The 13485-nt window shown below is 43.8% G+C and overlaps 1 protein-coding gene across 1 annotated transcript in view; it reads left to right on the forward strand.

Moving 5' to 3' along the window:
* LOC146856932 (transient receptor potential cation channel subfamily V member 6-like) overlaps window positions 1-13485 on the forward strand; it is a 254437-nt gene that overhangs the window by 96787 nt on the left and 144165 nt on the right. The window contains exon 3 of the mRNA XM_085647392.1: window positions 11319-11441. Coding sequence (XP_085503518.1) covers window positions 11319-11441 — 123 coding nt within the window. The remainder of the gene's footprint in view (window positions 1-11318; window positions 11442-13485) is intronic.

Here is a 13485-nt window from a genome sequence, read left to right on the forward strand (position 1 = left end):
AAAGGCATGTGCGGTAAAGGCTAACATTAGAAAAAGGGGGCTTGGGGGGGTCTCCCCCCAAAAATAAAAGTAGGGGGAAAAAGGGGGCTCCCCCCCCCCACTCCCCCCCACCCAAAAAAAAAATCTCACCTGATGTCACATTGAGAAGTGCAGGCAATCAGCGTCGTTTGAGAGGAAACGGGAAGAAACTTCCGCTTCCTCATTACGACATATGACGTCACCACGAAAGATGGAGAGGAGACAACGTGAAGAGGTAAGGGGAATTCTAGTTTAAAAAAAATATATATATATAAAAGGATTGAGTGTTAAGGGCAGGGGTAAATATAAGTAGGATTGGGGGCTGAGGGGGGGGGGTCACATAAGTGTACAGGGGAGGGGTATAACCTTTACTAAGAGTATGCCCTTACCATGCATAAATTTACAACAAAAATCGTTGTAAAGGTATGCGTGGTAAAGGAATATTCGTGGTAAAGGTTATGCGTTGAAAAAGCATTCCGTAGTAACGCATGCGTGGTAAAGGCATGCGTTGCAACGGAATGCGTTGTAACGACATACAACCCTGGAGTTGCGTCGCAACCGCGACGCAGCTCCAGCAAGGCTCGGGGTGCCCCTATCCCTAACATGCTGCGTCAATCCTTACGCCTGCTTCAAGCAGGCGCAGGGATTTGACGCAGCATGGCCGGAAAAGTGACTGAGTGAAATCTTGTAGATTTCACTCAGCCACTTTTCGGAGGTGTTCCTGCGCCGGAACGCCCCCCACCCTGTGCAGGTACGCCCACATGTGGCGCAAGCTTTACAACATGACGCATCTCTCTAGATGCATCACGTTGTAAATCTGCCGCAGCATGGCGCTGGCTTTGCGCCTCCGCTGCGTCACAAAAGTGATGCAACGGCGGCGCAAAAGTGACGCACAGGGCTTATAAATCTGCCCCATGGTGCCTAATTTCATGTTTCGCCATTGCGCACTTTTTATTTTATCAGAACAGCTGGTCATTGGCGCTGCAAGGACTCTGGTATGTAAAGCCTCGGCCCTAGGAGCCTATGCGCCTGCACCTCTCCTGTTTTTCCTTCTTCTCATGTCAGCATATTTGATGTTTTCTGTCCTTCACTTACTCTTTTAATGTTTTTGTACGGTGGTATAGTAGTGTTAGAGGGGCTGAAAAGGTAATCTGCACATCTTTGAGAGTGTTACCGCCTTTTCCTGTAATTCGGAGTAGTTGTGGTCTGCCTATGCTTGGGGCAGGGTATAATTTTTCCCCTCGTGTTCTTAACCCCTGCCTTCGGGCTGCTTGATGCTGTCTCTGCCACAGGGCGGCTTGTTCTGAGGTGAGATGCGGGCACACTGCAGGTCTCTCAGCAACCGCTGTACCTGCCCTGAGATCTCAGGGAACACTCCCTTCTCCCAATCTGGCCAAACAAAGCTGCTATGCCAGCTGCCAGGCAGAGACTGGCCATCCTAAAACAAGTAATCTGACCATGATATGGTGGCTTTACAGCTCAGGCACAGTATCATTCAAAATGTAAACAAATCCTTGTTGTTTTCCTCATAATCCGAAGGGAAAACGAGTTCTCACGAGGTTTCACTATCTCCCACCTTTTCTTGTACACTTGCATTTTTTGTAGCAGGTTAAGGGTCTTGTGTTCTCACGAGGTTTCACTATCTCCCACCTTTTCTTGTACACTTGCATTTTTTGTAGCAGGTTAAGGGTCTTGTGTGCTTTTGTTTGCTAAGCGTTTTGAGTTTCACTTGCAAAGTTAACTATTCCCTACCGCATTTTGAATAACCCTTTCATGACTCCTTTCACCGGCTGGCTTCTATGTTGCTTTTTGGGAATGCACAATTAAAAAGCATGTTGATAGGGATGGAATGGCATTCGCTTAGCTGATTTGTTGGCTCTTTACTAGAGCTGAGCACCTACTTATGTATAGCAATTTTTGCTAGCGTCACTCCTTGTGACCCAGGGCGTGACCCCTTCAGAGCGCCGTGCACCCTTGAGTAGAGTTGGGGGGCAGGTTCACAAGAGCCTCATTGAAGCCAAGAACCTCCTTCCACTTATTCCTCGCTTCCTCATATCACCCCTTTCCGTTCTCCCCATATCAGCTGTGCTACCTGGGGCTTGTGAACTTGTTGTTCCCTGCGTACTTGGTATTTCTGTGTACATTCCTGCTGTTCCTCCCCAACCAGGGCAACCCTGTTCCACATGAGTGTTTGACTAAAGGCTGTAAAGGGCAGGCATAGCTGGTTTATCTTTGGGCCTCTGAGGCAGACCAGCTCTACCCAGGATTATTGGACAACTGCTGAATTGAACCCCTTACTCCGGCCGTAGAGGGGGAAACACATGGACGTCTGTATTGTATAAATAAATATTTCTCCTGCTAATTAACGCTCGTTTTACGTCTTGGTGTCGATGCTGCTTGGCTGTTGGTACACTCGATAAGGCCATCCTGTGTTCAGTATTGTAGTATGTTTTTACGTGTACCCTGTTAGCGAGTTTCAGTGCCTTCTCTCCTCAGTGCCTCTATTGTCTGCCTGTGGTATGTACATTGTGTGGCCTGCCTCTTTAGACACCCCTGTCCTGCGAGTCCTCTTTGTCACTTGGGTCCTTTATATGCCATGAAGGCATGTTGGACATATCAGGTGTTATCACTATGCTTTGACACTCTGTGTACTGTCCCTAGCCATTGACTGTAGGTGCCCTCACCCAATACCCCTCCCATGTCCACATGTCCATTAGAGGTACTGCCTGCTCCCTCAGGGCTTGTATCTCAAGTTCCAATATGTTGATATGCAGACGATGTGGCGTAACAGCCAGTGCTGCCAACTATGGAGCTGGTGAACCTGGTTTGAATCTATGCATTTGCATAACATCCTGAGATTTTTTGGCAAATCTTTTAATTTCCACATGCCTTTAAACAATAAGTCTTACTGTGTATACTTCAACTGGTGGTCATGTAAAACATGTTTGCTTTGTTTGCCCTAAGTTGGCAGTGGTGCCCACACATGGGTCCCTTGCTCACTCTGCCACTGGGATAGCTCTCCTTCCAGACCTTCTAAGAGACAACTCTGGGGCACCAGAGTCCACTGAACCTTTGCGGATTCTTTTATTACTGCACCCTGGGGACCATTACATATTTTTCCTCGACAAACTTTCATCCACGGCCACAGACAGAAAACAACGCACATCTCCTGAGCTAAGCTTTGAGCCCCTGCACTTATTGTTTTACAAATCAAGCAACGTTTCCCGCAGTATTTGGCAATAGTTGAAATTGCCAAATGATTACATATACACAACTTTTTGTGTATATGTAATCTTGTGTAGGCTCTCAACATTTACCCACCCAATAAACAATGCTCCAGTTAAGAATCTTTAGTAAAATCTTATGATGGTACCACCGTTGGAGTCTTGTTCTTTTGTAAACCTGAAGTATACTTGCCTGTGTAACCAATTCATATCATGGAGTGTGTATCCAAATTGAAAATCTGCCTTAAGACCCTTAACGTGGCGCTGTATGTGTGGAAATGCTCCGTCTTTTCAGTTTTTTAAGCAAACGTTTGGAGTGATATTTGGTGCTGCACACACACGCGGTCTGGTTCCTGGCGCACATAGCTATGGCTGCAGCGCACAGAGACCCTAAACTGCCGCACACAGAGGAAAAAAATTAGAGGGAACATTGCTGGTAATATGACTATAGGTAACTGGGCAGATTTATCCTAAGACCAGCGTCTCTATATGACCAGGAGGGCAGGGACCCAGTGAATCTCTTACGACTGATTCTCCCTGGCTCCGCCAGCCTTGCAGATGCTCTCGTCCGGTTTCCATGTTAGGGGTTTCTGCATTTCAAATCTGTAACAAAATCGCCATTTTAGTTTAAAGGCACAAAGGTGTACCACAGGAGGCGAAAGAAGAAGTGGAACCCCTTCTTAGATGTGCGGCCAGCTGTCTTCAGCGCTGGTATCTGACCCCATCACTGGCCCTGAAGAACATAAAGCAGCGAAGGTGTTCATCATTTATCAAAGTGTCAAGAGACGGTCCTGTTTATGATGTGACCTATGTCATAGGTTAACATAACTAAGAGGAAAAAGCGCGACGCCAAAACAAACCAGAGTTCTTAGCATTGTATTGACATTAAAAAAAACATCACAAGATCCCAAATAAAATCAGGCAACTAATAATGAAATGTGGAGACTCCGAATAATATGAGTGACTCCGGTAAAGATGACAAGACTACCCGTTGATTCGCGTTGAAACTAAAATTTGGCACAAAAGATCCTCCATACATACTTCCTACAGAAATACCAATGCCGTACAATAAATTACCTCTCCTTCACGCCCCTAACCCGGTTGGGCATTGCCTAGGGCAGCCATGACAGTCTTGGATTCCTATGGTACCCAATAACCCACAGAGTGCCTGGAATACCTCACGACCCCTGCTCCCAGCCACGAGGTCCCTATAGACCAGCCGCCTCCTAAAAAGGTGCCGGGTTTAATGAGCTCTGCAATTGGATTTTCTTGTTTTATTGGGCCAGCCTTGTCTTCAAACACCCGGTGCCTCACAAAAGAAATGTATCATAAAGCGGTCAGTGGGGGTGGGGGAGAGTTGTGAGGCTGCCCGGAAGTGTGTATTTGTGAGGGGGCAGGTTGTGTACACATAGCTGAGGAGTGTGGTGTCCCACGGGGAGGGCCCGCCCCCTTCCTTCAACGTGTCATTAAACCAGTAGGGAGATCCTCAGAAGCAGTGACTCAAGAGCCCGTGCGGCCATGGTGCCCCATCCTCCTCTTAACAGACAAGGCGAGACGCCTCAGACCCAACAGAGCCACGGCAAACAGACCTTAACGCTCGAGCGCGAGTCTCCATTGGCTGACGACAACACATTACTGTCACAGAGGGCCCCTTGTTGAATTTGGCATTTCAAAAGGCGGAGGAGGAGGCTGCAGGGAGAGTCACCGAAGGATGAGTCCCTGAGCAAACAACCTGGCCACCGGCCGCATCCGAACGATCCCACAGTGTGCACAACATAGTGCTTACCAACTAAATGGAGGATACAGTGTAACGCCACAAGTAAAAGATCCAGTCCGGGTGGGCAGGGCCAAAATGAGACAGGGCGGTAACAAGGAGGAACTAAGAAGCCTCACTCACAATGGAAAGCCATGATTTAGCATGCACGATGACGCAGACAATGGAAAGAAGGGGCAGAGCCTAGACTTCACTTCTAAAATTGGCTTGATTACAAGAAGCCTCGCAGAGCAAGCAGCGCATGCTCGCTGCAACATAAGGCGAGACCTAAAAGGGAAGATTAAAGGCTGGCAAAAGGTTTGTTTTTCCCGGTCGAAATGGCAGTTTAAAACTGCACTACAGCATGCACTGGCAGATCTGAGACATGTTTTAAAATGTTTTAAAAGGCAGAATGAGTGGTGCTGCCCACTAGTAGTATTTAATTTACAGACCCAGGATATACGTAGTGCCACTTAAATGTAACAGTCAAGCAGAAGCTAATTGTACTGTTTTTTAGTTAGTGAGCACAAGCACTTTACCACTGGTTAGCAGGGGAAAAGTGTACAGAGTCCTAATGCCAATAAAAACGAGTTCAGTAACAGAAGGCAAAAATCTGGGGGGGGACCTTGCAGAGAGTGCCAGGTCCATAAATCTCACTCTTTGGCTTACACATATTGATGTCCCAAAGGAGCTTCTGTCAGTAACTAAGGAAACCCAAATAGATTTGGATTTGTATATGCTTTTTGGCTCTGTAAACATGTGATGTAAGGGAGCATTTGCTACAAGGCAATTCAGATAACTATTACAGGTGCAAATTCATCAACAACATGTGTCACAAAGATGCAGAGATAAGTAATTGACCTTCCTATAGAGAGTAAGCTCAGTCGGTATTCTGTATGCTTATTTACTCTGCCAGTGCATGATTTAACAGAAGCCCTGCGGCACAGAATTCTGGGTCATCACATCAATGGACAAGAATGTCAGCATAGAGAGTCAGAAAGGCATAAAGTTAGGTGAGGCAAAGGATAAGCAAAACAACAATCACCAGCTTAAAGAAATCAAGTCAGAAAATATGGGAGGGGGTGTAGAGTATACTAGGACTGGCATAGGGGAGAAAGGACATTCAGCGCACAATGTGCCTCTAACAGAGTTCTCAAAGGGGGGAAAGAAAACCATCCAAGATCAGGAGGAACCAACAGGAGAGGAAAGCCAGTCCCAGGACTTGGGTGCCTCAATTCTTAAGGGCCAAACATGGGTTCATCCAACAAATCCAGGATAGGGGTTTGGATTGGAAGGGATGGATAAGGACATCCAGAACGTCTTTGGGGGGGATGCACCAGTGCCAGACACATCATTATCCTCACTTGAGAGTGAGACACAAGAAATAAGGTAGTCTTCCAAGTCATCAATCATCTTTAACCTCCCAGAAATGGACCTTGGGCATTGTGTTCAATGCCGTACAGTGATCTCTTCTGCAGTGATATACTGGTGGATTTTGCGGAGAAACCACAGTTACTGTGCTGCGTTGCTTCAAAGGGAAAGCACAGAATAGTGCCATATCTACTAAGGCATGGTGAGTTTTCTCTTTCTACCTGAGCAGGTGTACTTTTGACTGCGTTGTGCTAATCACACACCCTTGCACCATATTGAAAGGGTGTAGCCAGTCAGTCAAAGGATAGTTTATTTAGACCATAGGTCCCTAAATATGTACAGACATTCAAACATAAAATCTCGATTTAAAAACCATCCTAAACTAAGAGCTATAAAATACCCGTATAAAACCCCCAATCCAATGTAAAAATCTTCTTAAATATAAAAATATATTCTATATAACAATTATTTAGATTCCAAATATTGTTTATAAAACTGGAGTACAATTCATTAACACAATACCAGTGAAAAAACATCCATTCTACACATTTTTTGAAACTTTTTAAACTTCAAGCATAAACTTTCCCATTGCACATGCCACACCTAGTGAATGCATTTTAGTTAAAAAGTCTATTGCCTGTGTGTGATTCTTAACCTCATATTTTAGGAAGATTGGTTGTAACCACAGTTTACATGCATCAAGAACATTTAGTCAATCTAATGTGCAAAATATCGCATTTTGTGCCTACGTTACAGGTACAGTTCCCTTCGTAGTCGGGCATGGTCATTTTAATCCTCTCATTCTCATAACATGGATTTAACCTAATCCTTTTTTTTAGTAATTTTCTCCTTAGCCAATGATTGGGAAGTATATCCATATATGGTAACTGTTGACCATCTTGCCAAGATTTTATCATAAAACATACAGAGCTTTTCCCAATCGAGATATCATTCATCAGTTTAGAAGACCACACCCTGAGATTAATAAACTTAAATCAGCAAAAGTCCCAGAGCCAAACCGAATACCAGGGGACTTATATAAATCTGAGCCACAGATATGGGCTTGCTATGCCAATCTTTGGTCTAATGCAATACCTGCCGGGGAAGAAATAATCAGACATTTAGAGAGGGGAGGAAATAATTCCTGTTTTTAAAAAGGGGGACGCCTGTGGACCATCAATTATAGGCCTGAAAGCCTAATAGATAACTTGCGATAAGTGTTTTCAAAGCAGATCCTTGATAAATTGCAAACTTGGCTTGATAGTGAACGTGTTCTGTCCACACTTCAAGCAGGTTCTTGAGCCAAAACCAGCACTCTTATCAAGTGTTCAAGTTCATACTGATATATTGGAAATATGTGATGCTCAGCAATCAAAGATTATATTTGCTTCTCATCTCAAAATCTCCTGCAGGTCTCCAAAACCTGATCGATACATTTCTTGAATTCTGCATGGCAAGGGGTCTTGAATTAAATGCGTCAAAATTGAAGTACATGGTTTTCAGTAAAGGTACAGCTAGAAGTAGCATAGTAGAGGTTGCCAATAATGGGAACCGCAAATTATTAAAAGCTCTCTAACAGCCCATAGAGCTACTGCGATACTTCGACTACATAAGAGGACTTACTCCCGCTCGATTTCACCAGACCTGAAGGCACACCAGGCCATGACTCAAAGTGCAACACTCTTTGGAGCTGAAGGCTGGGAGTATACTGACATCCAAAAGCTGGCGGATGCCAAGAATAATTTTGTAAGATCATTGATCTCGATTCCGAACAGCACTCCCCTTATCCCGCTTTTTCTTAATCTAGCTGTAAAACGCATTTTTGGATGCGGCACAGCGGAAAGCATTAACATACTGGATCTGCATCTGGTCAACTCCTGAGCTACTGGTATTCAGGGACACCCTAGAGGAACTGATGCAAACAGGCGGTGCCTTTATGGTTCCCTGGCTGCGCTTCGTTCTTAACTGTTTTAAGAAGCTAGACCTACTTAAACTGTGAGAGGGCCCTGGGAACATAGGCAAGTCAGGGATTGCCCTTTTGAAGTAAAAATACTTGGCTTATGTGCATGACCAGCAATGTGTGAGGGGGACACAGGGCTACTAACTAAACAGTTTCTCTAATTTTAACTGAGCCCGCATTTCAAAATATTCTTGGACACCATCCACCACCCCTTGCCAAAAGCTTATATGTAAGGTTTTGTTTAGGCTATTTGCCTTTAAAGACATTTAGTATCAAGTAGGAAAAAGACCAGGCCACCAATTTGTGCCCAGCCTGTGACTTGGCCCTCGAAACAGAGGAACATATTTCGTACTTCTGTTTGGGTGCATTGAAGGTAGCTATGTCTCATGTGCCAGAACTTGGGGATCACTAGGTATCTAGCTGCTCAACTAATCTTAAAGACTGACACTTCTGGCCCAATTTTATTTTTGGTTAGCTGCTTCCTTTTAAATGTTTGGTTTAAACGACCAAAGTTCCAGGCATAACCTTTTTGTAAATAATGTTATCCAAAACTGTGGGAGGCCTACTTATTAAATCAGTCTATGATCATATTCAAATGTTCAAATACAGTAAGGAATATTCAAACACAGGTTTTAACAAACGTTTGAAAAAAGTATCTATTCATTCTTGTATCCTGCAGTGCTACATTGTCCATTTTTGTTTGGAATTCTTGGTTGTGTTGATCTCCTGATATCTGTGTACCTTATGAATTTGTACTCTAGTTGGATTTGCTATGCAATATTTTTTATATATCACATACAGGTATGGTGCCTGAAGGGAAAATCACAGATCGATTGGGACGACCACGTCCTGAGTAGCCAAAGGGGTCATCCGCTATTACTGACTTCAGTGGGGATCAGTTTAAAGAGGGAAGGCCATCCTTTATGGAAGAGGATGTCTCATACACGTAATAGTGTCATGATTCATCATCAGCATCCTCTCCCCACCCCGATAAGACGGTAGTACATGGTGGACTCGACCTCCACGAAGACTTGGTGAACGTAGGGAGTTCTTAAATAAAACTTACTGGACACAGCGGGATACAGAAAAACAAAAAATACCTCAAATTTCCTCGGTTGTCACGTTTATTCATGAGGACTTTGGGTATGACTCAAAACATTTAGCACGGCAGGTAGGTAGAGTGCAATAATTAGCCCTCAATAACTAGCCTATTTAGTCTGGGGCATTTGTCAGGCCACCAGAATCCCTATAAAAATCACAACTTGGCTTGGTTCATTATTCCTGGTAAAACAAGTTCACCACCTAGCAGTATAAACACCCAAGTGAGTCCTACCTGGGTTTATTTTTCTCAAGGATTCTCGTAGAAGACCCTAGACCTTCGGGGATACCGGTAGACTGGTCAGGGAGGGGGTGGTGTCCTGTGTAGCCACACTTGCATCAAAAGGTTCACCACTCCACTGAACCTAATGGTTCTGCTCCATGCCGTTCGTCTGACACATTTTTTTAATCTCATGTGGGTTATTCTGTGGACACGCAGTGGACGTTTTACTTATTCTTGTCTTATGTTACACTGTGACTATTATCCGCAAAATTCTATATTCTTATTAATGTAACAAGTGCTATGTGGTGCTGTACTGTCCACTTTGGATTTTTGGGTTATGCTGATATTCTGATACTTCTGCCGTTTATGAATTTTGCGCTTTAATTGGATTTGCCATGTAATATTGTTAACCAGTCGGTCAAATTTGTTTTTTAAATCGTATGTGGATTATTCTACATATGCACTGGACTCAATACTGACCTCTGTTTTATGCTATTTTGTGATTATTCGCTGTAAAGTCTTATAACATGGATGATGTAATAAGTACTGGATTTTATGATTGAATGTTCTTATGTTTACACAAGTCGATTTTAATATTGTATCTCTCACTTTTAATGTACACTTTGATGGTTATGGCAACCAAATAAAGTATTTTGATTTATTGATTGATTGATACAATTTGCCAAATCCTGCTAACTTTTCACACAATGACATAAATCAGGCAGATGGGTATACACTGAGACTGCATAATGGTCATACAAAAAGTCGTCAAACAGTAGTCAAAGAAGCTAGACTAGTATTGTAGAAGACACCATAAGCATCATACAACACCAAAAATAGCTTACCAAATAAATACACAATTCTCAATTAGATAAGTTGGAACCGACCCATCAACACAATATCCTGTTGCACCCATTGGAATCTCATGATATTCTCCAAATTTTTACAGAAGAGGTGTCGAAATCACTGTCTTTGCTATGTCTTTTACATGGCGTTTCTTGTATACCTTCAATTTTCTTTTTCATTTCTATCTTTTTTGCTTACTACTTTTATGGATCTCCGACCCATCTATTTGCACTTCCGTGCCCTCTTTTCACATGCTTCTGGCCTTATTTAGAGGACAGGGCAATACAGAATGAAAATGCAAGATTTTCCATCTCTTTTTCCAACAGTACAAATTCCTTTTGTAGTGTACACTAGGATGCATCCATGACGCTGATGGAGAATCCACTGCCAAGGTCTGAAGAATTCCTCTGCCAGACATAATGGTGGAAGAGTTGCTCCATCATAGTGTAGACTACTGTGTCTGCACTGGCACTTATTCTTCATTAAAAGGTACACTCCCAGTCCTCAAATCTACTAGCAGAATGCCCACCATCTTTAATGGACATCTGTACATTTTACAGTAAAATAATTCCATCAAAGAGACAACTCATAAATCACTTACCCTGGCAGACAACCCTAAAGATTGGAGATTTTTACCTACAGCCATGGTTAAGGCTGATGATTGGACAATCAAAATCTTCACAAGGCATTAACTCCCTCTTCTTCTGTTAGCAACTTTTTTTTACTTTTCCCTATTTCCTGGCTGATTTGCTGTTTTTGTTACATGCTTTCCGCGGACACGCTCATTGTCATCCTGTAACAGCTTATGTTTTTCCCTGGATGCAGGTGCCGTAGGTGAGACAGCTCTCCACGTGGCTGCTCTGTATGACAACTTTGAGGCTGTGTGCTTTCTTTTGGATGCAGCGCCATCTCTCATCAATGAGTCAATGACATCAGAGCTGTATCAAGGTAAGACGATAACTGTACACCAATGCAAGGGAGAGAAGAACACCCTGCAGACAGAGTTTGCTAAGAACGATATGCTAATGGGGAACAATGCCTCATTTCAGAGTCTCAATGGCATCTCTGAGAAGTAGACAAATATATCTTTGGGTCTTCAAAAACATATTTATTGTACCTTTTTACTAGATCGTTCTTGGTTAAACCAATAAACAGTTTCAAAAATGAACACAGATAACACTAATCTCTTTGTACTTGTCACCAAAGTCTTCTTATAAGTAGTAAGTAGGAGTGTGCAAAGTTGTGAAATCTTCCAACTTGCAACATCACAAAGACTTCACTTGCAAACTTTTCAATCTGAGTGAGGTGCACTGTTAAAAAAGTAACAGCTTCAGTGATTTTTCACAGCAGCTGCTAAGATTCCCAGTACCATGAGAGGTGTTCTATCTGTGATTTGGGGGCTTATTTGGGAAATTGTAGGTGTTTATTGTTAAGAAGATGCTCACACTTAGATGAAGCAGAAAGTTCCTTTAATTAACATAAACCAACACATGCTCCGGAAGGGTGGAGCGAATGACGACTTGCAGTGTCGGCGATCAGCTGTCAACTGTCAGTGCTACAGTTGGACAGCTGATGACCTCACAGGTATGGTGTCCGCGCAGGGACACACAGTGGCAAACTAGAACGGTGTCCCAAGTGGGACATAAGAGGAACGTAACACATCTTCCCCCCTTGAAATCAACGTAAAAGTCAGGAAACTATGGAAGGGGTGAAAGGTCTAAGTGAGGTAAGTATCAGTCACAAACAAAGTCCTTGAGCTTCATGGGTGCCCCCAACAACCTTCCCGCACGTGTTCTGCGGACTTGTGGTAAATCTCCTTCAAGCGGTGTGGGTGGCAACTTGCGCCGGTTTTCCTTAATGGCCTGTGTGTCTTTAATCGTTATTGATGGATCCATGGTGGTTCCTGTATCGCTTCTTTCCACAGTCACGGGTGTTGCAGGGAACTCATAGTCAGACTCGTAGTCTGAAAAGTCCATGGATGTTTTGTTGTCTTTGGAGGCAGTACCTTGATTATCCCTGCAGCTTTCCGGCACGGGATCCTTCTCGGACTCAGCTTCGGGGTTTGCTGGATACTTGTACGCTGACAGTGCTGAGAAATGCCACACTCTTCCGTCGCTCAAACGCGCTGAGTTGCCATAAATGTTCCGTACTGACAAGGGTGGGGTATATCTATTCTGCATTTTCCCCACGTGGCCACTCCTTCTCACCTTGACAAGATCTCCCACTTTGATTTCTACTTCCTTGCATCCATGCTTTTTGTCATAGAAATCTTTTGTTTTGTGCTGGGCTAGCCTAAGTCTCTCTTGGATTTCTCTTGCCGACCACTCCACTCTTTTGGCAGCATTTATCCACCCCACGTTGTCTTTAGATAGTGGCGTTCTGCCGCGCATAAGTTCAAATGGGCTATGACCCGTGGTGTCACTTGGTGTGATGCGGTAAGCCCACACAGTTTTCAACACTTCTTGCTTCCAGTCGAGGTTATTGTTCGCTGCCAGTTTGATGGTCCCCTTCAACACTCTATTAAATCTTTCAACCGCACCATTGGCAGCGGGGTGATACACAGATGTGGTTTTATGTTTTATATTGTGTTTTTGTATATAATTTTGAAAAATGTGGGACATGAATTGTGCCCCATTGTCACTAATAATCTGCTTGGGTAGACCTTCCCTTGTAAATGTCTCATCCATAAATTTAACAAGGTTGTGCGCATCTGGCTTACTGGTTATTTTTACTTCCGGCCATTTGCTGAAGTGATCCTTAATTACTATCACATACCATTGTTCCTGCGCTTCCGTGATGGGTCCCATCACATCAATGCCGATTCTTTCCCACGGCATGGTGGGTGAAGCAATGGGTTGTAATGGTGGTCTAAATGGGACTTGTGATTTGTCTGCGTCCATGCATAACCTGCATTCTCTGATCACCCTTTCAACGTCTTTGCTCACGCCTGGCCACCAGTACATATTTTTCACTCTGCTCTTAGTCTTGGCAA

Source organism: Triturus cristatus, chromosome 3_2 (genome assembly GCF_964204655.1).
Source record: "Triturus cristatus chromosome 3_2, aTriCri1.1, whole genome shotgun sequence".
NCBI lineage: Eukaryota > Metazoa > Chordata > Amphibia > Caudata > Salamandridae > Triturus > Triturus cristatus.